This window comes from Myxocyprinus asiaticus, chromosome 7 (assembly GCF_019703515.2).
Source record: "Myxocyprinus asiaticus isolate MX2 ecotype Aquarium Trade chromosome 7, UBuf_Myxa_2, whole genome shotgun sequence".
NCBI classification, from domain to species: Eukaryota; Metazoa; Chordata; class Actinopteri; order Cypriniformes; family Catostomidae; genus Myxocyprinus; species Myxocyprinus asiaticus.
This window is the reverse complement of record NC_059350.1, coordinates 53669785-53697092: the sequence shown is the minus strand read 5'-3', so window position 1 is coordinate 53697092 and position 27308 is coordinate 53669785. Positions and strand designations below refer to the sequence as shown.

The 27308-nt window shown below is 38.5% G+C and overlaps 2 protein-coding genes across 9 annotated transcripts; both read left to right on the top strand.

Annotated features, from left to right (window-relative positions):
• The first annotated feature begins 58 nt into the window (after nucleotides 1-58).
• Nucleotides 59-12978, top strand: LOC127443364 (uncharacterized). The gene is made up of 18 exons (XM_051701888.1): nucleotides 59-157; nucleotides 276-313; nucleotides 4787-5086; nucleotides 5173-5295; nucleotides 5401-5598; nucleotides 6017-6214; nucleotides 6301-6423; nucleotides 6529-6726; nucleotides 7143-7340; nucleotides 7427-7549; nucleotides 7655-7852; nucleotides 8272-8469; nucleotides 8554-8676; nucleotides 8781-8921; nucleotides 11496-11584; nucleotides 11675-11809; nucleotides 11890-11995; nucleotides 12470-12978. Exons 2-18 carry the CDS (start codon nucleotides 277-279, stop codon nucleotides 12541-12543), a joined length of 2562 nt encoding a protein of 853 aa, XP_051557848.1. The 5' UTR covers nucleotides 59-157; nucleotide 276; the 3' UTR covers nucleotides 12544-12978.
• A 1565-nt stretch (nucleotides 12979-14543) lies between these two features.
• On the top strand, nucleotides 14544-26710 carry LOC127443361 (protein SON-like). Of its 8 annotated transcripts, XM_051701881.1 has the most exons (13): nucleotides 14544-14662; nucleotides 15243-15346; nucleotides 15433-15604; nucleotides 16305-17950; nucleotides 18036-18418; nucleotides 18512-18646; nucleotides 19379-19597; nucleotides 19687-19797; nucleotides 19995-20111; nucleotides 23783-23930; nucleotides 24017-24082; nucleotides 24877-24992; nucleotides 25798-26710. In XM_051701881.1, exons 1-13 carry the CDS (start codon nucleotides 14580-14582, stop codon nucleotides 25954-25956), a joined length of 3459 nt encoding a protein of 1152 aa, XP_051557841.1. In that variant the 5' UTR covers nucleotides 14544-14579; the 3' UTR covers nucleotides 25957-26710. The 8 variants fall into 8 exon arrangements, 4 of the variants coding, with proteins under 4 accessions (XP_051557841.1, XP_051557844.1, XP_051557842.1 ...); XR_007897657.1 differs by lacking the exons at nucleotides 24017-24082; nucleotides 24877-24992; nucleotides 25798-26710 and adding an exon at nucleotides 22722-22809; XR_007897656.1 differs by lacking the exons at nucleotides 24017-24082; nucleotides 24877-24992; nucleotides 25798-26710 and adding an exon at nucleotides 21092-21191 and having other exon boundaries at nucleotides 22722-23923.
• Nucleotides 26711-27308: the final 598 nt, after the last annotated feature.

The window sequence follows — 27308 nt, the reverse complement described above, 5'->3', positions numbered from 1 at the left end:
GGTATACTGTATATCAACCACTCAACCAGGTTCTTATCTCAGTCTGAAGAACATTCCAGTCAGTTTCCTTGTTCCATGAGGTGAGTCAAGCAAACAAGACTCACCTGTACAGCGCTGAAGAATCTATTGATATTGTTCTAATAAGAACAAGTCACAGGTGGGATTTAACATGTTGATACTGCAGTTAAAGATGTTTCAAGTAATATTTGGAAAACAATTTAAATATTGAGACTTGATGACTAATTAAAATGTGTTAATATATCTGTTTTTTACAGGATGTTACGGGCGATATTACTCCTTTTGGCTGTGGCTGGTAAGATTTATTTACGACTTGGATTTATTTTTCTGTTTTGTAGCTGAGATTTGTACTATTTCAGACATTTTAACCCTCTACAAAAAAAACAAAAAAAAAAGAAAGAAAAGAAAATTGTGGTAAAGTAAATATAGCAGAAAAGATTAAGTACATTTACACTGAATAAGGTAAAGTGTGAACTTGAAAATATTAAGTAAATTCTACATTCAGACATGTAAAAACTTATGCTCTAGCTTATACGAAAATATTATTTATGATTGTTTGTTATCTTTACAATGCGTCATGATGGATAAATCCCAAAGTAGAAAATATTGTCATATTTATTTTCTTTTTTGAGTAAATTTCACAGGTAAATAAAATAAGTATATTTTACATAACTTTTCGGAGCTGGTGTTCCCAGCATGCACTGGGCTTGAATAATTCATGAGCTTGCATGGTTTCACTGTTTGCAAGTTTATTTACACTGTTTTTAATGTTAATTGTGTTGTTACGTTTGGTATATTCTTGTTTAATAAATACAGTAAAAGTTACTGTATTTACTAAAATGTTTAAGTTTACTCACTTTAATCAATATGTTACTTTTAATATGTTACTTTGTAAACTTTAATCATGAAGTTAAGCAGATTTTACCTTATTTTATACCATTAAGATTTTCTTAGAAAAACTATGTACAAAATCTTTAAGTAAATCTTACTAGTTATTTTTCAGTGCTCTTTATGTTACTCATTCTGTTCTAACAATGGAATATGTTTTCTCCATTTGATATTTTTACATAAAATAGTTCCAATAATGAAAATCAAGAACATTTTTAGGAAAAACTAATGGTCGACCGATATGAGTTTTTCAGTGGCTGATGCTGATACTGATATCTCAAAAATAAAAAATAAAATTATGGAAAACTAATGGTCGACCGATATGAGTTTTTCAGTGGCTGATGCTGATACTGATATCTCAAAAATAAAAAATAAAATTATGGAAAACTAATGGTCGAACGATATGGGTTTTTCAATAGCCGATGCTGATATCTCAAAAATCAAAATAAATTTTTCTAAAAATGAATGGTCGACCATTATGGGTTTTTCAATGGCAGATGCCGATATCGATATCTCAAGAATCTAAAGAAATTTTTGGAAAACTAATGGTCGACCGTTATGGGTTTTTCAATGGCTGATGCCAATACCGATATCTCAAATATCAAAATATATTTTTGTAAAAACTAATGGTTGACCATTATGGGTTTTTCAATGGCCGATGCCAATATCGATATCTCAAAAATCCAAATAAATATTTGGAAAAACTAATGGTCGACCATTATGGGTTTTTCAATGGCCGATGCCGATACCGATATCTCAAATATCAAAATAAATTTTTGTAAAAACTAATGGTCGACCGATATGAGTTTTTCAGTGGCTGATGCTGATACTGATATCTCAAAAATAAAAAATAAAATTATGGAAAACTAATGGTCGAACGATATGGGTTTTTCAATAGCCGATGCTGATATCTCAAAAATCAAAATAAATTTTTCTAAAAATGAATGGTCGACCATTATGGGTTTTTCAATGGCAGATGCCGATATCGATATCTCAAGAATCTAAAGAAATTTTTGGAATACTAATGGTCGACCGTTATGGGTTTTTCAATGGCTGATGCCAATACCGATATCTCAAATATCAAAATATATTTTTGTAAAAACTAATGGTTGACCATTATGGGTTTTTCAATGGCCGATGCCAATATCGATATCTCAAAAATCCAAATAAATATTTGGAAAAACTAATGGTCGACCATTATGGGTTTTTCAATGGCCGATGCCGATACCGATATCTCAAATATCAAAATAAATTTTTGTAAAAACTAATGGTCGACCGTTATGGGTTTGTCAGTGCCCGATGCCGATATCTCAAAAATCAAAATAAATTTTTGTAAAAGCTAATGGTCGACCATTATGGGTTTTTCAGTGACCGATGCCAATACCGATATCTCAAATATCAAAATAAATTTTTGGAAAAACTAATGGTCGACCATTATAGGTTTTTCAATGGCCGATGCCGATACCGATATCTCAAATATCAAAATATATTTTTGTAAAAACTAATGGTCGACCATTATGGGTTTTTCAGTGACCGACGCCGATACCGATATCTCAAATATCAAAATTAATTTTTGTAAAAACTAATGGTCGACCGTTATGGGTTTGTCAGTGCCCGATGCCAATATCTCAAAAATCAAAATACATTTTTGTAAAAACTAATGGTCGACCATTATGGGTTTTTCAGTGCCCGATGCCGATATCTCAAAAATCAAAATAAATTTTTGTAAAAGCTAATGGTCGACCATTATGGGTTTTTCAGTGCCCGATGCCGATATCTCAAATATCAAAATAACTTTTTGTAAAAACTAATGGTCGACCATTATAGGTTTTTCAATGGCCGATGCCGATACCGATATCTCAAATATCAAAATATATTTTTGTAAAAACTAATGGTTGACCGTTATGGGTTTTTCAGTGACCGATGCCGATACCGATATCTCAAATATCAAAATATATTTTTGTAAAAACTAATGGTCGACCGTTATGGGTTTGTCAGTGCCCGATGCCGATATCTCAAAAATCAAAATCAATTTTTGTAAAAACTAATGGTCGACCATTATGGGTTTTTCAGTGCCCGATGCCGATACCGTTATCTCAAATATCAAAATACATTTTTGTAAAAACTAATGGTCGACCATTATGGGTTTTTCAATGGCCGATGCCGATACCAATATCTCAAATATCAAAATATATTTTTGTAAAAACTAATGGTCGACCGTTATGGGTTTTTCAGTGCCCGATGCCAATATCGATATCTCAAAAATCCAAATAAATATTTGGAAAAACTAATGGTCGACCGTTATGGGTTTTTCAATGGCCGATGCCAATATCGATATCTCAAAAATCCAAATAAATATTTGGAAAAACTAATGGTCGACCATTATGGGTTTTTCAATGGCCGATGCCGATACCGATATCTCAAATATCAAAATATATTTTTGTAAAAACTAATGGTCGACCGTTATGGGTTTGTCAGTGCCCGATGCCAATATCTCAAAAATCAAAATACATTTTTGTAAAAACTAATGGTCGACCATTATGCGTTTTTCAGTGCCCGATGCCGATACCGATATCTCAAAAATCAAAATAAATTTTTGTAAAAGCTAATGGTCGACCATTATGGGTTTTTCAGTGCCCGATGCCGATATCTCAAATATCAAAATAAATTTTTGTAAAAACTAATGGTTGACCATTATAGGTTTTTCAATGGCCGATGCCGATATCTCAAATATCAAAATATATTTTTGTAAAAACTAATGGTCGACCGTTATGGGTTTTACCGATATCTCAAGAATCTAAATACATTTTTGTAAAAATGAATGGTCGACCGTTATAGGTTTTTCAAATGCTGATGCTGATATCGATATCTCAAAAAACAAAAGGAATTTTTGAAAAAACTAATGGTTGACCAAGATGGGTTTTTTAATGGCTGATATCAATACGATATCTAGAGAGCAGGATGGCTGATATAAATGCCAATAAGCATAATACAATTTAACAACAACAATCAGATGAACACAAAATTATTATAGTGAAACAAACACTTATTTTATGAAATATTTCATCAAAGTTGCATAAACTTGAATAGGAGAAGCATTGATAACAGAAAATGTTGACTATCTGTTGGCATATCTATTGTTAGATTTTGAAACTGGCACAATTAAAAGTTAACACTCTTGCTAATTGGCCAAGCGAGCACGGTTATTGGCTGATGCAAAATGACCAAATATCGGTCGATGTATTGGCCTGGCTGATATATCGGTCTATCACTAGGAAAACAATGAGCAAAACCTTTGAGAAATGCCATATCTCTGTACTAAATTAATAGTCCAAAAGCTAGTTTTTCTTAAAACTTATAAATTTGTTTTTTTATGATTTGATATATGTATGCATTTGGAACTCCTACAAACTCATTTTGAATGACAGAAATCACAATATTCAGGACAAATATTCATGTTTCTTTCAAGGGTCCCTGCATAGATAAAACTAGAAATGATGTGTCATTTTACGACTGTCCTTTTGCCCTTTTGAACTTTAAACTGTGTCAGCATATAATCAAGTATTATTGCAAATCATCTCTAGGGCATATTGCCATATTTAATCTTTTTGATAAAATATGTGATTATTTCCCTTTACGGCTAAGCCATTTACAGCATATGGTAAATGGTTAATGTGGAGACAGACAAGTCATAAATCTCCAAATACTTTATAGTTTCCTTGTTTACTAATTCTCTTTGTTCCATAGTTTTCATTGTTAACTAGTACAACATTCACTTACATTGGTTAAATGACATTACTTGACATTACATTTACAAAAACTTTTGTTTACACTCGTGTGAACAGATATAGTGTGATATATGGTGTGGATGTGTTTGCAGGTCACCATGCAAGACCACTGAAAGACACCCATCGATTCCGAAATAGTGGATGGATGATTAAGGGGCCACAAATAGTCCAAGATGAAGTCAAGCAGAACTCAGTCCATCCAAAGGGTGCAGAACCTTCAAATCATTTACAGATGGATTTTAACATTGGCGTGAAACACAAAGAGAACCAAAAATCAGTTCCTGTTGAGTTGCGTAGGCAGGGAACAGAACCCTCTCGACGTTTCCTGATGGACCTGAATGCTGGCATGCTGAAGGAGGAAGTCGGTGAAATGAACAGAAGAGTTGCCGGCTGTACGTCTGCAAAGTCATTCACTTAAGTGGTTACAATTCACAGAGTTGATTTTGGCTGTATTTAATTTCTTTTATTTTCTTCACAGTCTACAATCCTCCAGCGTATGAGATGAGAAAGGGAACACAGAATTCTCACACTACGCTGGTGGACCCCATAACTGGACAGATGCTGTATCCAATAACTGAGATGCAGAGGAGCACAGCGCCATGTGAGTCTTTCAACTATTGGTCATCGGTCAAGTTTTCAGGTTTGAATGTCGATTTCAAATTTTCTCCATTACCTGAACTTCCTTTTTGTGGTGTTTTCTCTACAGTGGATGAGTTCAGACAAGGCACTGAGTACAGACCTCACATCCTGAAGGTGCTGAGAATGCGAGACATTTTGAGATCTCAGTACAGCGCTGTTGGTGAGAAACATGAGCAGAGAGTTGTTCCTGCTGAGCTCCTGATGGACCTGAACACCGGTCTACTCAAAGAACACAGAAACCACATGGACAGGAGAGTACCAGGCTGTAAGTCCAAATGTTTATGCCATGGAATTGGAGATTTGTTGGTGTTGAAGATCCACAACCTTGCTGAAAAGACCAGAAAATGTGGTCACGAACTGATGTTGTGTTTTGGATGTTGGTGTCGCCAAAAATCTTCTTAACCAGAAAGACTTTATAGGTTAAGTAGCTTCACCACCTACGTTTTGTAGCAAGATCAGTGCTAACTCAGCAGTAATCTTCATAAACAAGCCTAAACCAGTATGAAAGCTGGTGTTTTCAGCAGGGGGACCCAACACCTGAACCCTTCCTTGGCCTTGCGGAACTTTCAGACCCATTTAGAGCCATTTTAAAAATGTGTCAAAATGACCCGTAAGACCAAGGAAGGGTTAAAGGAAAACCTCAGTGGTTGCCTATTTGGACTCTCTTTTTTCTTCAAATGCAGCTAAATGGGAAGTCGTTTCTGGTCCTGAGCATGAGGAAATGAAAAACCAGGACTTTTCTGGACCGAAGGAGAACAAAAACTCAGTTCCTGTTGAGTTGCGTAGGCAGGGAACAGAACCCTCTCGACGTTTCCTGATGGACCTGAACGCTGGCATGCTGAAGGAGGAAGTCGGTGAAATGAACAGAAGAGTTGCCGGCTGTACGTCTGCAAAGTCATACACTTTAGTGGTTACAATGCACAGAGTTGATTTTGGCTGTATTTAATTTCTTTTCTCTTCTTCACAGTCTACAATCCTCCAGCATATGAGGTGAGAAAGGGAACACAGAATTCTCACACTACACTGGTGGACCCCATAACTGGACAGATGCTGTATCCAATAACTGAGATGCAGAGGAGTACAGCGCCATGTGAGTGTTTTCACTATTGGTCATATGTCATGTTTTCAGGTTTGAATGTCGATTTCAAATTTTCTCCATTACCTGAACTTCTTTTTTGTGGTGTTTCCTCTACAGTGGATGAGTTCAGACAAGGCACTGAGTACAGACCTCACATCCTGAAGGTGCTGAGAATGCGAGACATTTTGAGATCTCAGTACAGCGCTGTTGGTGAGAAACATGAGCAGAGAGTCGTTCCTGCTGAGCTCCTGATGGACCTGAACACCGGTCTACTCAAAGAACACAGAAACCACATGGACAGGAGATTACCAGGCTGTAAGTCAAAATGTTTATGCCATGGAATTGGAGATTTCTTGATGTTGAAGATCCACAACCTTGCTGAAAAGACCAGAAAATGTGGTCACAAACTGATGTGCTTTGAATGCTGGTGTTGCTAAAAATCTTCTTAACCAGAAAAACTTTCTCGGTTAAGTAGCTTCACCACCTACGTTTTGTAGCAAGATCAGTGCTATCCCAGCACTAATCTTCATAAACAAGCCTAAACCAGTATGAAAGCTGGTGTTTTCAGCAGGGGGACCCAACACCTGAACCCTTCCTTGGCCTTGCGGAACTTTTAGACCCATTTAGAGCCATTTTAAAAATGAGTCAAAATGACCCATAAGACCAAGGAAGGGTTAAAGGAAAACCTCTGTGGTTGCCTATTTGGACTCTCTTTTTTTCTCTAAATGCAGCTAAATGGGATGTCGTTTCTGGTCCTGAGCATGAGGAAATGAAAAACCAGGACTTTTCTGGACCGAAGGAGAACAAAAACTCAGTTCATGTTGAGCTGCGTAGGCAGGGAACAGAACCCTCTCGACGTTTCCTGATGGACCTGAACGCTGGCATGCTGAAGGAGAAAGTCGGTGAAATGAACAGAAGAGTTGCCGGCTGTACGTCTGCAAAGTCATTCACTTAAGTGGTTACAATTCACAGAGTTGATTTTGGCTGTATTTAATTTCTTTTATTTTCTCCACAGTCTACAATCCTCCAGCGTATGAGATGAGAAAGGGAACACAGAATTCTCACACTACACTGGTGGACCCCATAACTGGACAGATGCTGTATCCAATAACTGAGATGCAGAGGAGTACAGCGCCATGTGAGTCTTTCAACTATTGGTCATCGGTCATGTTTTCAGGTTTGAATGTCGATTTCAAATTTTCTCCATTACCTGAACTTCCTTTTTGTGGTGTTTCCTCTACAGTGGATGAGTTCAGACAAGGCACTGAGTACAGACCTCACATCCTGAAGGTGCTGAGAATGCGAGACATTTTGAGATCTCAGTACAGCGCTGTTGGTGAGAAACATGAGCAGAGAGTTGTTCCTGCTGAGCTCCTGATGGACCTGAACACCGGTCTACTCAAAGAACACAGAAACCACATGGACAGGAGAGTACCAGGCTGTAAGTCCAAATGTTTATGCCATGGAATTGGAGATTTCTTGATGTTGAAGATCCACAACCTTGCTGAAAAGACCAGAAAATGTGGTCACCAACTAATGTTGTGTTTTGGATGTTGGTGTCGCTAAAAATCTTCTTAACCAGAAAGACTTTATCGGTTAAGTAGCTTCACCACCTATGTTTTGTAGCAAGATCAGTGCTATCCCAGCACTAATCTTCATAAACAAGCCTAAACCAGTATGAAAGCTGGTGTTTTCAGCAGGGGGACCCAATGCCTGAACCCTTCCTTGGCCTTGCGGAACTTTTAGACCCATTTAGAGCCATTTTAAAAATGAGTCAAAATGACCCATAAGACCAAGGAAGGGTTAAAGGAAAACCTCAATGGTTGACTATTTGGACTCTCTTTTTTTCTCTAAATGCAGCTAAATGGGAAGTCGTTTCTGGTCCTGAGCATGAGGAAATGAAAAACCAGGACTTTTCTGGACCGAAGGAGAACAAAAACTCAGTTCATGTTGAGTTGCGTAGGCAGGGAACAGAACCCTCTCGACGTTTCCTGATGGACCTGAACGCTGGCATGCTGAAGGAGGAAGTCGGTGAAATGAACAGAAGAGTTGCCGGCTGTACGTCTGCAAAGTCATTCACTTTAGTGGTTACAATTCACAGTTGATTTTGGCTGTATTTAATTTCTTTTCTCTTCTTCACAGTCTACAATCCTCCAGCATATGAGGTGAGAAAGGGAACACAGAATTCTCACACTACACTGGTGGACCCCATAACTGGACAGATGCTGTATCCAATAACTGAGATGCAGAGGAGTACAGCGCCATGTGAGTGTTTCACTATTGGTCATATGTCATGTTTTCAGGTTTGAATGTCGATTTCAAATTTTCTCCATTACCTGAACTTCCTTTTTGTGGTGTTTCCTCTACAGTGGATGAGTTCAGACAAGGCACTGAGTACAGACCTCACATCCTGAAGGTGCTGAGAATGCGAGACATTTTGAGATCTCAGTACAGCGCTGTTGGTGAGAAACATGAGCAGAGAGTCATTCCTGCTGAGCTGCACAGACAAGGTAATGAAGCCTCCAGAAACATATTCAGTATATTCATCCTTAATATGATTGATACATGTTTAAATAATTGGAAGTAGTTTATAAATTTTTCTAAATATACATTTTTCTGTTGAAGTTTGGTCTGATACATTATGATACATGTTTTTATCATTTTGCACATAATTTAGTCAACTAATATATGTTATTTTTGTGGACTAAAATTATATGCCATATTAGTCCAAGTAAAATTAACTAAAATGTATTAATATGACATGATGAAACATTGCGGCAGTCCGATCACAGTCCATTGTGCAATAATGCATTACATTTCTTTAGATTTAATCCAAGAATGTCCAATATATGGATGTGTGTAGTATGAGATGGAGAATAACAGGCTAAAAGTAACAAAACAGAGGATAAACAAACATCTTTGATGTGAAGGAGTTGCGACCTATTAAACAAACTTGACGATTATGATAGGTGTCAGTATAAAGTCTAAAACCACAACAGCCAACCGATTTAGCTTTTAATGCTCCCAGTGTTACTCGTTGTAATTGCATGTTTACTTGTAATACTTAAATTAGAGAGCTCTACGATAGATTTTCTACTAGTAAAAATTCGAATTACAGAGCCCTGAAATTGCATTCTTACTAGTAAAAACTTCAATTAAACAGATCTTTAATTGATTTTTTACTAGTAAGAATATAATTATCAAACTCGGTGATTCAATTACAGAGCTCTGCATTTAAACATATATTTAATGTGATTTCTTACTAGTAAAAATCATTTGGAGAGCTCTGTAATTGAAATTATTCTAGTAAAAATCATTTGGAGAGCTCTGTAATTGAAATTCTACTAGTAAAAATCACTTGGAGAGCTCTGTAATTGAAATTCTACTAGTAAATCCATTTGGAGAGCTCTGTAATTGAAATTATTCTAGTAAAAATCACTTGGAGAGCTCTGTAATTGAAATTATTCTAGTAAAAATCACTTGGAGAGCTCTGTAATTGAAATTATTCTAGTAAAAATCATTTGGAGAGCTCTGTAATTGAAATTCTACTAGTAAAAATCATTTGGAGAGCTCTGTAATTGAAATTCTACTAGTAAAAATCACTTGGAGAGCTCTGTAATTGAAATTCTTCTAGTAAAAACACTTGGAGAGCTCTGTAATTGAAATTCTACTAGTAAATCCATTTGGAGAGCTCTGTAATTGAAATTCTTCTAGTAAAAATCACTTGGAGAGCTCTGTAATTGAAATTATTCTAGTAAAAATCACTTGGAGAGCTCTGTAATTGAAATTATTCTAGTAAAAATCATTTGGAGAGCTCTGTAATTGAAATTCTACTAGTAAAAATCACTTGGAGAGCTCTGTAATTGAAATTCTACTAGTAAATCCATTTGGAGAGCTCTGTAATTGAAATTCTTCTAGTAAAAATCACTTGGAGAGCTCTGTAATTGAAATTATTCTAGTAAAAATCACTTGGAGAGCTCTGTAATTGAAATTATTCTAGTAAAAATCATTTGGAGAGCTCTGTAATTGAAATTCTACTAGTAAAAATCATTTGGAGAGCTCTGTAATTGAAATTCTACTAGTAAAAATCACTTGGAGAGCTCTGTAATTGAAATTCTTCTAGTAAAAACACTTGGAGAGCTCTGTAATTGAAATTCTACTAGTAAATCCATTTGGAGAGCTCTGTAATTGAAATTCTTCTAGTAAAAATCACTTGGAGAGCTCTGTAATTGAAATTATTCTAGTAAAAATCATTTGGAGAGCTCTGTAATTGAAATTATTCTAGTAAAAATCATTTGGAGAGCTCTGTAATTGAAATTCTACTAGTAAAAATCATTTGGAGAGCTCTGTAATTGAAATTCTACTAGTAAAAATCATTTGGAGAGCTCTGTAATTGAAATTCTACTAGTAAAAATAATTTGTAGAGCTCTGTAATTGAAATTCTACTAGTAAAAATCACTTGGAGAGCTCTGTAATTGAAATTCTTCTAGTAAAAATCACTTGGAGAGCTCTGTAATTGAAATTATTCTAGTAAAAATCATTTGGAGAGCTCTGTAATTGAAATTATTCTAGTAAAAATCATTTGGAGAGCTCTGTAATTGAAATTCTACTAGTAAAATTCACTTGGAGAGCTCTGTAATTGAAATTCTACTAGTAAAAATAATTTGTAGAGCTCTGTAATTGAAATTCTACTAGTAAAAATCACTTGGAGAGCTCTGTAATTGAAATTCTTACTAGAATATATTCAATTGTAAAGTCTGTAATTAAAAATGAATGAGAGTTAATTGAAACATATGACTAGTAAAAATTCAATTGTAGAACTCTGTAATTAAAAAATGAAGGGGATTTAAAGGAAACATACAGTATGACAAGTTAATTTTCAATTGTAAAGCTCTGTAATTGGAATTTTTACTTGGACGAGTAAGAGCCAGCTAAAAAACTAACTGAGTGCACCTTTAAATTGGGGCTTATTGAAGGGTCAATTAGATAGTATTTTAATCTTGAGGAACAACAAAAAGTAGTGAATTTGGTGTGTTTGTCTTAAAACTGATCTAAAGAGTACACTGTGGCTCTGTGTTTGATAGGAGAGGACAAAGCTTCCTGTCAGGGTGAGGTGATCCAAGGAAAGTGCTACAGTTTCAATCCAACTCCACAAACATTCAAGGAAGCTGAGGTACACCACACTGTCAAGAAATGTTATTCCTTTAAAACTTTGATTTAGCATTGTCTTTAATCTTTGCTTTTAACAAATGTGATTTTGCAGGTATCATGTCAAAAATTGTCTTCCCGAGGACACCTGGCCTCAGTGGCGAGTGCAGAAGTGCATAAACAGCTTGTCTCGATGGTGACCAAAGCAAAGAACGGTCCAGTTCTGACATGGCTTGGAGGGACCCAAAAGGTGAAGATCCATTCACACTATAAATGAAAGAGATACAACACCATGTATGTCATGAATATTGCATTTTCTGATCACAACAGGAAAACAAGTTCCAGTGGATAGACGGTTCCTCTTGGACATACAGCGACTGGATGCCCGGTCACCCACACAAACACAATGTGTCGTGTCTTGAGATGTTTAGAATTGGTGAGATTTATGGCACTTTTCCTTATCAATGAACATTATCTTTCCTGGCAAAGTAATGAGAAATTATCAGGTTACATAACTGCTCATTGTGCGTCATTGGGAACATCTTTGATCTGAAATATTAAATATAATTGAGGGTAAATTGCATGCAAAAATTTTAGACAGCCTAGAACACCCAAGCAACCTCTACAAATGTTCAGATTACATAACCGCTTATTTTGCTTCATCATATTTTAACGTCTTTGATCTTTCAGCTGTTAAGTTGTGTAACGCCTCATACGATTGAAGACGTAATATTGCATATGTCTACTAGGCCATTAAGGCCAAGAGTAAAGAACACCACCATGCAGGAAATACATGTTGCAATGCTGATAGAAACATTTTTCATTTGTTTGTATTTTTATCATATTTGTGCTAAATATTTTTGTTTCCTTGTGGTTTTCTCTCTTTCTGACACATAAACACCAATTCCAGACGAGAGCTGGTGGACAGCGGTTGATTGCAGTGAGAAGAGAGCGTTCATCTGTTCGTTCCCTATGACAGTGTAAAGACCATCCCAGAATATGTATCTATATATCTGTAGTGCATACCAAGCTATTTTCAGAATTAATAATGACCAAATCATTTATTGTATGTTGTTGAATCTAATATGATGTACTATAGGACTCAAAAGTGTCTTTTGATAGAAGCCTCATACAATATTTGAACTAATCCCCAGTAAGAAACATTCCTACAGCATATCAACAAAATAAAAGCATTACAAAACCTACTTGTTTTGGCTTTTGTTTTATTACATTTTTAAACTGTTATCATTGGTGGCCTGTGGGGCGTAACTCTAATTGCTAACTGTTTTCAATCTGATAATAATGTCTTTTAGGTTGTCTGTATGCTTTTGTATTTCAATAAAAGGGGAAAATCACGCACTCCTTCCCCATGTAGTGCCATATGAATTCATTCACATTTTTTCTAAAAATAAATAAATAAATAAATAAAAATCTATAAAAAAAGGCAAAAATTGTGTGCTCTTATACCATGTCGTGCACTAGGAGTCATTGACAATGTAGGGAATGAATGTCGATGTCTACTATGTAGGTGAATAAGGAATGAACGACTGAGTGATTGATTTGGGTCCTTCCCCATGTAGTGCTCTATGAGTCGTCGACTATGTAGGGAATGAATAATTGAATGATCAATTTGGGATAAATAAAAAAAGGGAAAAATGTTGCACTCCTTCCACATGTAGTGCACTCTGTGTTATTCACTATGTAGGTGAACAGGGAATGAGTGTCTGAGTGATCGATTTGGGAAATGTTTTTGTATTTCAATAAAAAAAGGAGAGAAAAAATGTGCAGTCCTTCCCCATGAAGTGCACCATGAGTCATCGACTATGTAGGGAATTAATGATCGAGTGATCAATTTGGGATACGTTTTTGTATTACAATAAATAAGGGGGAAAAAAATGTGCACTCGTTTCCTAAGTAGTGCACTATGTGTCATTTACTATGTAGGAAATGCATGATCAATTTGATACAATGTTTTTGTAAAAAAAGGCAAAAATTGTGCTTTCTTTCCCCATGTAGTGCACTTTGTTATTCACTATGTAGGGAATTAATGATCGAGTGATCAATTTTTGATAAGTTTATGTATTACAGTAAATAAGGGGGAAAAAATTGTGCACTCCTTCCCTAAGTAGTGCACTATGTGTTATTCACTATGTAGGGAATTAATGATCGAGTGATCAATTTGGGATACATTTTTGTATTACAGTAAACAAAAGGGAAAAAATTGTGCACTCCTTCCCTAAGTAGTGCATTATGTGTTATTCACTATGTAGGGAATTTATGATCGAGTGATCAATTTGGGATACGTTTTTGTATTACAGTAAACAAAAGGGAAAAAATTGTGCACTCCTTCCCTAAATAGTGCACTATGTGTTATTCACTATGTAGGGAATTAATGATCGAGTGATCAATTTGGGATACATTTTTGCATTACAGTAAATAAGTGGGAAAAATCGTGCACTTCTTCCCTATGTAGTGCACTAAAAGTCATTGACTATGTAGGGAATGAGTGATTAATTTGGGACAAGTTTTTGTAATACATTTAAAAAAGGCAAAAATTGTGCACTCCGTCCCCATGTAGTGCACTTTGTTATTCACTGTGTAGGGAATGAGTGAACAAGTGATCAATCTGTGATAAGTTTTTGTATTACAATAAATAAGGGGGGGAAATTGTGCACTTCTTCCCTATGTAGTGCACTACGAGTGGTTGACTATGTAGGGAATGAGTGATTAATTCGGTACAAGTTTTTGAAATACATTTAAAAAAGGGGAAAATTGTGCACTTCTTCCCTATGTAGTGCACTACGAGTCGTTGACTATGTAGGGAATGAGTGATTAATTCGGTACAAGTTTTTGTAATACATTTAAAAAAGGGGAAAATTGTGCACTTCTTCCCTATGTAGTGCACTACGAGTCGTTGACTATGTAGGGAATGAGTAGTCGCTTCGGTACACACGCGACTGTCATTCGCCGCGCTTCATGAGGTATTGTGGGATACCGGCGGACTCAACAGCACTACTGTGATGGCGACCAACATCGAGGAGATCTTCAGGGATTTTGTTATGAGTAAAATCAAAGAAATCGAGGATGAGTCTCAAGATAACAGGTAAATTGTTCTTTTTATTACGTGTGCCTTCAGAGAACGTGAAACTGCGCGAGAGTATGTTTATAAACGTGTTGATCTGTTTTAGCCGGATAGCAACATTAGCTAAGTGTATAACAACAGATGATGATGTTGATCATGATGTTTGTGGTTTGGTGGAATTGTGTATTTTCGCGTTGTCATGTGTGCGTTGCTATGTAATACTGTTGCTGTGTTTCTATGATACAGTGATGCGTTTAGATGATGATACCACTGAACTTTAATATGTACATCAAGCACCATGATATTAATTGAGAGGCTATGTTGAGTGTTTGTTCTTTTAAATAGGTGATTGAAAATGGCCTCAATAAATATATAAAACTTAAAAGAAATGATGACCAGTCACATCACCTAAAATGTACACTTTCTCATGTAGAAAGTATATAGCCTAGATAAACTTGTGATGTTAGAAAAAGTAACGAGTTAAAGAATGGACGCATCTTTTAACAATGTTAACAATTTCACCTAACAGAAGATAAATGACAGTGACCTTCATCTACAATCTAGTTTAAATGAGTAATAAAATGTTTTGTTTTTTATTCAGTCGGACAGATGAGACCCATTGTAATACTGTGGAACCACAATCTGAGCCTGTCGCAGAGACAAGAGAAGATGGACTTCAAACAGAACACATTAACACAACAACAGGTCGGCCATCAATACATACTATATGTTCTTTGTGTTCAAATGTTCAGTCACTGTCTATATTATGACCGTCACTCTGTTCACTGCAGATAAAGTCACACGTACTGACCTCCAGGATGACCAGGGTAAAGAGGATGCCAGCACTAAACACAGGAAGAGTAAAAAGCACAAAAAGCACAAAAGTAAAAAGAAGAAAAAAAAACATAAGTCCAGAAAAGACGGCAGCTCAGAGACTGACTCTGACAGAGAGACTCAAGAAAGGTTTGATGTGGTTCTTTGTACTTTGTAAAACAAATTATGTATTACCATTACTTTGGAATCATGACAACTTCCATTTTTATCATATAACATTCTGCTTAACATCTCCTTTTTGTGTTAGCTAGTGAAACTATGTAGTATATCTTTTTTTCTTCTCCCTTTTTCTCCCCAATTTGGAATGCCCAATTCCCAATGCGCTCTAAGTCCTCATGGTGGCGTAGTGAATCGCCTCAATCCGGGTGGCGGAGGACGAATCTCAGTTGCCTCCGTGTCTGAGACCGTCAATCTGCGCAACTTATCACGTGGCTTGTTGAGCACGTTACTGCGGAGACGTAGCGTGTGTGGAGGCTTCACGCTATTCTCCGCGGCATCCACGCACAACTCACCACGCACCCCACCGAGAGCGAGAACCACATTATAGCAACCACGAGGAGGTTACCCCATGTGACTCTACCCTCCCTAGCAACCGGGCCAATTTGGTTGCTTAGGAGACCTGGCTGGAGTCACTCAGCACGCCCTGGATTCGAACTCGCGACTCCAGGTGTGGTAGTCGCTGAGCTACCCAGGCCCCCCATAGTATAATTTAGTACATCTGGAACTTTGTATTGACCAGTCATTTTCATAATCAAGTGTGGTTATTTATCAAGTTATTCTTTCTTATGTTCAAATGATTATTCTCACTGTTTTTGTGTGTGGCCTTCAGTGGAAAGAAAAAGAAGAGAAAGAAAAAGAAAAAATCTCGAGAGGCAGACAAAGCGAAAAGGTCTGGCTCACGTTTTCAAAGCTCTTCTGCATCTGGATCAGAATCAGAATCCGAAGCAAAACCTTCCAGTGAAAATGCTAAATCGCCATCAGCAGGTAAGGCTTCAAAGTCTGAGCTGAAGGAACCATCTGGTTTAGGTAAGTCTCGGGAGTTACCCGACATTATTCCCAAGATGGAAAATTCTGTCCACAACAACATAGAAAATGAAAGGGCCAAGGACAAGAAAAGAAGCCCCAGCAGGACATCTAAAAGAGAGGAGAACTCCAGAGGAAGACGAACCAGATCAAGATCACCCAAACGGAAATCCGGACACAGATCAAGATCCCCGTCTTCAAAACGACAACAGAAATCAAAGTCGAGATCTCGTTCTAGAAATAGTCCCAGAATGAGGTCTAATCAGCGGAGAGAGAGAAGTAGATCGAGGTCAAAGGTACGGAATAAACATTCCAGGTCTCGTTCTGTGAGAAGAGGCAGAAATTCAAGATCAAAGTCACGTTCCAGGCGGACTCGCTCAAGGTCTATTGTAATCTTAAGGAAGAACAGAAGGTCCGCTTCAAAATCTAGGTCTCACTCTCCACGATGTAGGAACCATTCCAGGAGTAGGTCGCAAGGAAGAACAAAACATTCAAAATCAAGGTCCATATCAAAATCTAGTTCTGTTTCAAAAGACATTCAGAAGATAACTGAAACTATTAAGAATGATACAGTTCCAGCAAAGGACAATAGTGAAAGTTCTGGAATTCAAGCAGATGTATCTCAAAAAACTACTGAGAATGGACAAAGTCCACCAATGGCTGTGAACGCGGAAACCAAGCCACCTGAGACTGTTGTGGAGAGCTCAAATTCTGGTGTGAATGCAGTTGGCTTCACTGGATCTTGGAGACCAGTACCCTTTTTAAGTGAGTCAACTAAGGGCAACTCTTCACAGAAGTGCATTACACCAGAGGTGCCTTTGGAGGTGATCAATGTATCTGCAGAAACCTCAGCGTCCTCAACAGTTGAGCCAAAGGATTTAGAGTGTAGCGTCAAACTTGAAAAGGAAGAAGCTACCGCAACTCCAACAATAGACCCACAGACTTCATTAGAGAAGAATTCAAGGTCACCGTCCAAGTCTCCCAATCCACAAAGATCCTCAAGATCCAAACGAGCTGCAAGATCTAGATCAAAGTCTTCCTCGAAAAGGAGGAAATCCAGGTCGTCTTCACGGAATAAGGACAAGAAGTCCAAATCTAGATCACCCTCACAAAGAAAAAGCACCAAGTCCAAAACGCAGAACAAAAGTTCTAAATCAAGGTCACCCAAAAGGAAAAGGTCAAGGTCTCGTTCACCAGGTAGAAGGAAAAGGTCTAAAACTCCAGACAGAAGCAGGCGATCAAAATCCAAAAAAAGGTCTCGCTCGCGTTCAAGGAGGCGATCTCGATCAGGCTCGCGTTGGAAAAGAGGTTTTGGAAGTCGAACGCTAAATCAACGGGACCGATGGAAACGAGAACCCAGTCGGTCTCCGGTCCTCATTCTTCGTAAGAAAAGGTCAACGTCCAAAACTCGCCGAAGTGCCAGCAAGACGCCTCCACGTCTTACGGAGCTTGGTATGACTAAACTTCTGAATTCTTTCCTAGGTTTTATAGTGCTTACTTTTGAATATATCTCATCTTACTCCTTTTCTGTTCACAGATAAGGAACAATTGCTGGAGATAGCTAAAGCTAATGCTGCAGCTATGTGTGCCAAGGCAGGGGTGCCCATTCCAGAGAGCCTCAGGCCTAAAACTATCCTTCAACTACCCTTGCCAAATGCAAATGCTACAGCCTTACCCTTGGGGGTACCAGTGATGTCAAACATAACCATGAATGCTGCTATGGCTAGCATGACTGCTGCTACAATGACTGCTGCTTTGTCTAGTATGGGTGCCTTGGCGTCATTGCCGCAATTGGCCCCATTACCGACAATTGTCAACAAGCCACCCCCTTCAAACACCTCTAATCTAGCCAGTATTGAGGAAGCCAAAAGGAAAGTAACCAAACAGGCTAACAGTTTCAGCATTCAAGAGCTAACAGAGGTAAGGGTTGTGCTTGTGGATTAACTTGCACTTTTGGTGTACCTTGAGTGTTTCTCGATCTGCCTTGAATCAACTTTTTATTCCATCATTCAGAGATGCAAGAAGATTGCTGAGAGCAAGGAAGAGATGGCCATTGCAAAACCACACGTGTCAGATGATGAAGACGATGAGAAGCCATTTGGGGGAACTTCCCTTAAGGAGAACAAGGGCTTTGCCTTTAGTCTCAGTGTAAGTGTCTCACTAAGGCAAGCATCACGATTACGGCTAAGGTATACTTTGTTTTTCCGCTTGCCTTTCTGTCTTGTGAGCGTTCAGCCTTTCAAAGTATACTTTTTTAAACGCGAGCCCATACGGATGCGATCGACACGTGCACTACGACTGCTTTGTAACAATTTTTTAGTAGTCAGTGGCAGGCGTATGTGCAAACGACGCACACAGACACTGGCTGTCCATGTGTTTAGATAAACTGGGCTCGGTGGAGTAACTATAGACAGTGAAGTGTTGGACGCACAGGGGACCAGGGTAAAAAGGGGGGCACCCTATGGCAGCCACCAGCCCGACAGGTCACTGAAAATGACTAAGGGGGACCCCACCCCACAGAAGATGATAAGGGGGGCAACAGGTGCTTTGCACTGGGGCCCGTAAGATCCAAGTTACACCACTGACTGGGCTGCACGTGGACAGTCTGTACTGTGCTGATGACGAAATTTGTGTCACGCATTTTAACTGCATTAATATTTGTTTGGTGTGATGCTGGACCTTCAAAACTTTGAATGGCTGAATATGTATATGTAGTTGTTGACATTTTGGTTAACAATTAGCAGTTGCACTTGGGTTAACAAGTGACATTATTGGCAACAACCCTTTTGTCTGGGCTGACAATAATTTTTAAACTATTCACACCTTTATCTTTCCCAAACCTTGTAGTGACTGTATTACCATGTGCCCTTCTTTTTTCAGAGCACCTCAATAAAGCCAGCCGTCCGAACGGAAGCTGTCTTTGCTAAGGAGTTTCCAGTGTCCTCCGGCTCCCAGCACAGAAAGAAAGAGGCTGATGGTGCGTACGGGGAATGGGTGCCAGTTGAAAAGAAGACGGAAAAGCCATCAGAATCAGGTTCTTCCGGGACAGAAGAGGCCAGCAAGGACAAAGATAGTGTCTTTCCTGAAGCGCCTTCTCAAGTAAGTTTACAATTATCGAAATACCCCACATTCTCAGTTGGGCTTTACCTTTCCAACTTGTCCAAGCTCTTTTTGTCTTGTGTTTCCAGCCAGTGGACATCACATTGGCTGTCAGCGAGAGAGCAGTGGCCCAAAAGAGGCTGGCGGAAAACCCTTTCGACATAAACGCCATGTGTATGCTCAATCGGGCTCAGGAGCAAGTACGTTTGAAATTTGTTTTTTGGATATTGGGTTTGTGCAGGCCTGCTTAGAATCTGCAGTCACAGAAGTCTCACAAACAGCTATCAAATGGCTTCTGAAGACTTGAAACATATTTAAATGTATTGCTTGTAGGCCTAGGTTTGAGACTTGCAGAAAGAATAATTCTATTACTCTGTCTGGCGATTGACTTCTACAGGTGGACGCCTGGGCCCAGTCCAACACAATTCCTGGACTCTTCACGGGTTCAACAGGTGCCCAAGTGCTCTCGTCAGATGAGCTGTCTAACAGCGGCCCACAGGCTTGGATTAAGAAGGTAAAGCCATGAGTTGGTGTCACCACTCTGAGATGGATGTTGGACATGTATTGTGGTTGATGGTTTGTGTTTTGCATCATATGCGTGTATGATACAACAAAGACTCCCAAGAATCAAAGAGCAGACACCCTTTCCTCATGCAAATTGTTGTAGTACAGTCAGATCACACAAAAATATGTAAATGTATTCCTCTTTTTGATGTATTATTTAGGTTTACACTGTTCTCCTTTTGTTTTTAAATGGAAAGTTCACCCAAAAATTGAAAGTCTGTAATAATTTACGCAACCTAATGGAACACAAAAGGAGATGTTAAGCTGTTTGGAACAACAGGCTTGGTGAATGAAGCTGTCAGTACCTAACATTCTGCCTAACATCTTTTTTTGTTTTTCATGGAACAAAGAAAGTCATGTGAATTTGGAACGACTCAAAGGGGGAGTAAATGATGACAGACTTTTCATTTTTGGGTGAACTTTCTCTTTAACTATTGAGAACGTACCTAACACTCACACAATGGCCACAGAGGGCAATATATTTCTTGAAATAACACCATCTTTCTCTCGAATGTATAAATACCCACCACCCCCTCTCTCAATACATTTAACATCTCATATAGGATCATCTGTGATTTCTTTGTCAATTGGTGTACCCAGAGTTGTTAATCAGATCGCCATCCAGTCAGTTGTCACGTAAAAGACAATTACAGTCTGCGCTGGCCACGTTTTTGTATTAAGTATGGTTCTTTGAGTGAGGATGACGTCAAGGTGTCCATGGTAACCTTCTTGCCAAAAGACAGCTCAGACCTCTGTGTTTACTGACGTCATATGTGTCTGTCATAGTCGGCTAACAGAAAAGGCTTCTTTTCTTTCCGTTTTAAGTGCAAATATTTTATACTGGCAATCTTTTGAAGGAATCGCAGTCACGGGTACACCACTTGTGCATGGTCATGCAGATGTTTTATTTTTGAAATTCTGTTGTAGCAGATGCAGGATGGGCTGCTCACCTCACTGTATTCTTCTTAAAAGTGTCTTGAGAGAGAGAGACATGGAAACAGAGAGAAGGGAGGAAGGAAGAGGATTTGAAGTAAGTCCGAAGACAGCCCGGAAACTGTCAATGGGTAGAGGAAATGCATTGGATAGTTCCAACTCTGAAATCTGATTGAATGAGCCATGTTCAAAACTGTTGCCTTATATGCACAACAGTGGCCACACATCAAAATACATTCTATGTTATAATATAGTTAGGCTAATATTACTGGTGGAAGAATTGTTTATTGTGATTATTATTAGAACTAAATGAAATTACTGATTGAACATTGGTGTAATTTATCATATTGCTGTTGTACCATTTTAATAAAAGCAAACTAACTAATTGAGGCCATGTTTTAGTTAAGGGTTTTAGGCAATTTTAACAGCTCTCCTTAATCATGGTAAAATAACTGTAATTTACATTTACTTTTTAAATGTACACTTCTTTCAAACCTTCCAACCAGAAGTGTGTACATGAGTCTCATTTTAGCCAAAATACATATTGTCCTAAAGGCTTTTTTTTTCTCTCCCCAATTTGGAATGCCCAGTACTTAATGCGCTCTAAGTCCTCGTGGTGGCGTAGTGACTCGCCTCAATCTTGTTGTGGAGGACGAATCTCAGTTGCCTCCGCGTCTGAGACCGTCAATCCGCGCATCTTATCACGTGGCTTGTTGAGCGCGTTACCGCGTGTGGAGGCTTTACGCCATTATCCACGGCTTCCACGCACAACTCACCACGCGCCCTACCGAGAGCGAACCATATTATAGCGACCACGAGGAGGTTACCCCAAGCGACTCTACCCTCCCTAGCAACCGGGCCAATTTGTTTGCTTAGGAGACCTGGCTGGAGTCACTCAGCACACCCTGGATTCGAACTCGCGACTCCAGGGGTGGTAGTCAGCATCTTTACTCGCTGAGCTACCCAGGCCCCTGTCCTAAAGGCTTTTGATGTTGACCACTGTGTAATACAAACCTGATCTTTACATTCAGATGTGATAATCCTACATGTTTATATAGACTCTGGATCCCTTGGAGCTAAATAAATAGTGGCGAAAAAGTTCATGGCTTTCATACAACCAAAGACAGCATTCAGGGCAGTATTTTACCTAGATACAATATACAGTATTACATTAATAACGTTTCCCAACAGCAAATAGACTTAAAGATGTCTAAATGTGGAATATTTTTGGAGCTTACCCTCACTCAAGGGGTGGGATCCAAATTGTTCAAATCCTATAGAAAGTTGACTTGCATGATACTTTTAAACTTCAAGTAAGTCCCTATTTTCTGTCTCAAAAATGACTTCCTGAGATGAAGTGTTGAACACTCAGTGTTACAAATGGCCTGGTCAACTTCCCAACACACAATGACTGCAATCAAATCAATGTTTGTTCCCTTCGGGATCAGAGATAAATGGGATTTGGCATCCATTGCCAGTGGGTACAAGGTTCCAAACCTCAAGTTTGTCTCTCTGCCCATGGTGGGAGCTAGTGGGTTTGATGGGGTTGGGGCACGGATGGACGAGGGGTGGGGGCTCACAGTTTGACCTGTGAACTCTCACCCCTCTGTATGGAAACTTGTTGCAGGGTCAGTCCTTGTAGCTGCCTTGTTGCCATGGTCACAGTCAGGCCCCTTCTATTCACGTCAGATGCTCAGCCGCTGATGAGGGCCTAGGTACGTACGTCATCCAGCACCCTTCCTTCTATTCATGTGGATTTGTGTGTGAATTGATACATTTCTGCCATGTCGTACTGTTTGATTCATCTGAACTGACTCAGACCCTGAGTTCTGTTCAGGGCGGTTTTGATGCCTGGCCTGTTGAAGGCTTGCACCTTAAATTACAGATGTATTATCTAAAAGTGTAGTCCTTTTAGATTGCTTCAGGTGAGAATGCAAAGAAAGGACTCTACATTTAAACGATTTCCATGTTATAACTAGGTCTGTCAATCAATTAACATTTTTAAGCAAATTTATAACATGATATGCTGATTAATGGAATTAATAACAAACTAATCACTTGTACACAGGCGTAAAATGGACTTCTTTGGCCATTGGATTGTGACTTGCTGTGACTTACAATCTCAGCTTGTGTAAATGTATACTATTAGCATCTTGGGTCATAAATGCCGCGTAAAGATGCGGCATCAAGTTTGATAAACATGTCTCAAGACCCTTGCATTCTGGTCCATTCTAGATTTTTTGTGAAGGATTCCACCTGCTCTCTGTAAGCTGGGGGAGCGCTGACCTCAAGACTTCTAAAAACATGGCGTTGGTACTTTAAGCTTGAATTGCTCCAAATGTGGGAAAATAACTTATGGAATTCACATGCAGGCCAGAGGGCATGATTAAATTTTTTTTTTAATTAACACATTTTCTATTAAATATAATTAAACAAAATGTATGCGTTACATTGACAGCCCTAGTTATAACATCTCAAACAGTAAAAAATTAAGGCGACTAAGCTCTAAAATCTAGTAGATGTAGATATGTTTTTACCTTAAATACAGCTCTATGCTCAGGTTAAAGTGACGTGACCTGGCTTCTTCTGAAGATGTTGAATGCAGTGACAAACTAATCGCTCACTATCTCCCGTTTCTCTCCGTTTGCTTCTATTCCCCTCTTCCTGTTTCTGTCCTGTTCCATTTAGGATCAGTTCCTGCGAGCTGCGCCAGTCTCAGGCGGAATGGGCGAGTTGTTAATGAGGAAGATGGGATGGCGTTCCGGGGAGGGTTTGGGGAAACACAGGGAAGGCACAGTGGAGCCCATCGTTATCGATTTTAAAACAGATCGCAAGGGTACGGACAATCCTCGCAGAAATCACCAGTTGATCTTCTTATCACTGGGATTTTGTCACCAATGGCATGCATTTTTGTTCATATAGGGCTTGTAGCAGAAGGAGAAAAGACCCAGAAATCTGGTAACATTGTCGTGATGAAGGATCTTCTAGGTAAGTCTTTGAACCTGCCAACCCACTTGTCCTTCCTAGGTGTTGTACCGAAGTAGGACCTTTAACCAACAACATCCTTTGTTGGTCCTGAAACAGCATGCCTATAGCCCTTTTAGGACCCCCAACTCTTGGCCCTACCTCCTATTCCTAACCTCTTCCCCTAAATCCTAATTCTAACACCTTGTCCCCTAATTCCCCAACCCCTTCATTTAACCTGGGTCTTAACCCTTTGCTCCCTATTCCTAACACCCGCTCCTAATTTTCTACCCTAAATCCAATTGCTAACCACTGTTCCAGGGGTCCTGAACCCTGCTCCTGGAGTGCCACTGTCCTGCAGAGTTTAGTTCCAATCCTAATCAAACACCTGCCTTTATTTTTCAAGTAAACCTGAAGACCTTGATTAGAGTTGGAGCTAAACTTTTTAGGACAGTGGCGCTCCAGGAGTTGGTTTGAAAAGCCATGTGGATATTCCTGTTCATAACCTTAAAATCCTTACCTTCACCGTTATTTCTAGCCTCAAACCCCATCTTCCAATCCTAAATCCCTATCCCCACCCCATTTCCTCATCCAAATCCAATCCTAAAGATGATGCCAGTGGTGTTGTTTAGTTCAGAAACCTAACCCCAACCTAGCCCTAAAGTCAGAGAGAAACTGGTTGGCAAGAATGTTGTCCAAGACCCTAACCCTACCCCAGCCCTAAAATCTGTCTGCCTTATACCAACTCGCCCCTCCCAAAAAATAAACTCAGTGATATAAGCCACCATTTATTCTGACCCAAACCTACACATCTGTAGGGAAGCATCCAGTATCTGCTTTAATGGAGATGTGTAATAAGAAGAAATGGTCTCAACCAGAGTTTGTGATGGTTCACCACAGCGGACCTGACCACCGCAAGAACTTTCTCTTCAAGGTCGGTGCTCAAATTTATCTCATTGTCTACACATTTAGTGTAGTCATTGTTCTTTCACACATACAATCTTTGCTGTGAATTTAACTGCATTTTTTCACTTAGAGGTCAACTCTTTGTTAAGGACAGAACAGCAAATCATCTCCGGCAACTTTTCAGAATAAGGAATTGTAACAATATCGGAAAATGTCTTTATTGATGCCATGTGTGAATAAAGATGTAACATTAGTGGTTTAATTACAATTCTTAAAATTCTCTGATGTAAGAATTTTCCTGTCATAGAGTTTGAGCCAAGATCAAAAGTTTTGATGGAGCGGTCAAAATTCATATCATGCAAGGAAAACTACTTCTAAGGTGCTCGAACCCTGTTGTATTTGTTCAGATTTTCTGAAAAGGCTATTTATTTATTTTTACTTGTCCTAGGCCATTGGTCAGATTTCCATGATGAACACTCCTGACAAAAGGTTATTTAAATAATTTTGATTTGTCATTTTGTTTGTCAGATACAAGCCAATGACATTTTGGAGCATGGGCCATTACTAATTGGCCTATATCTCTTGAACGTAATGTTCAGTCTGCATGAAACTTGGTACGCATTAACAATCAGACATTCTGAAGACGGACACCAAATTCCACCAATTTCTGCTTATAGGGGGCGCTCTAACTGGATTTCTTTTTTTTTATAAATGCAACTATTTATTGTAGGAAGTTGAAATTAAAACCCTTAATGACGACTGCCGCATGTGGCTATGTTTTTATTCTGATTTCATATCACTCTCAATACCTGCTTCTCTGTGACTTCACACAGGTGATGGTGAATGGATGTGAATACCAGCCCCAAACTGCCAGTCCTAATAAGAAACATGCCAAGGCAATGGCAGCCACAGTTGCCCTGCAAGCAATGGGAGAGGTTGTAGGCGACAACGCTCATACTGGACCGGTGTTTACTGCGGCCTCTGGCATCTGATGCCAGGACAGAACATGCTCGCGTAACTTCATACACAGTATCACATTGGTTGATGAATGATGAACGCATATCTGCATTATGTATTTTTGTAATTTTGGCTCATTTTCTTCTTCTACTCTACCCCCTTGTTTCGGTAAACTGTGATGGACTTTGCACAGCAATTAAACAAGTTGAGATGAGCACACACACTGTTAATGAAAATACCAATTTGACCAGGTTTGGACTCCAAAGGTGCAAAATATCTTCTGGATGTATGATGCATTTGACTGAACTACAAACTTTGTTTTAGACGATGTTGATACTTTGTTTTTGCTATATCTGTTCTTGTAAATATTTCATGCATGCTTTAATAATGATGCATCGTAAAGAACTGACCATTTTATCCTTAAAAAAAAAAATGTTTTAACCAGTTTTACCAGCCCAAGCATGTTACGGAAGTCATCTAGATTGGCATGCATTCTGTTACTGGCAGACAACATGTTTTTGTGTTAAAACAATAAAAGGAGGTTCTTAGTCTGGAAAATGATACTTTATTTTGATATTTAAATCTTTTCTACTCAACTACATATTTAACGTAATCCTAAAATTATATCTATATTCTTTTTCTGGATTAGGTTACTCCATATAACCTTGTTTAGAAAAACTATTGTGGAAATGTGCTTATTTCCTGTAGTTTAACAGTAATGTAATTTACACTGGCCTTTGTATCAAACTGTTCAAGAAGTATACGTTACATAAAGCATTATCAAAGGGATCAGTCTGACAATGTGTGTATGTTGTATGTATCTGAATGTGGTTACAGCACTGATGTCTTATGCTCAAACTAAAGACAGGCTGCATGTTCTTTATATTGAAAGTCAAATATATAACATTTTTGCTCACTGAACACACAAGACAACATAGCATGCACAACTAATCTCATCAGGACAAAAATACAACTATGCAATGCCACAGACAGTTCATTTGAGCAAAAGTTGCTTTTACATTAGTATTAAAATATGTGTAATATCCACTTTTTCCACTGTGACAATGGAAATACACATCAATGGGTGTAACTGCTTTGCTAATACACAATTCTGTTGTGTATTAGCTGAGATGAGCCCTTACAGGTTAAATATAAGTCATTAAAATATATACAGGTTTGGACCTTATGTTCTTTCCTGTAAAATGAAGTCATATTAATTCATTTTTAAGAAACTGAGGCCCTGTGTACACCTGATATTAACATCCATCTTGGGTGATACAATCAATGGCGTAGATTTGGCTTGAACATTGAGGGGGTTGCAGTATGACGCATTTACATGTTTTCATTGATCATGCTATAAATATTGGGGGGGTTGTACTTGTTTTGA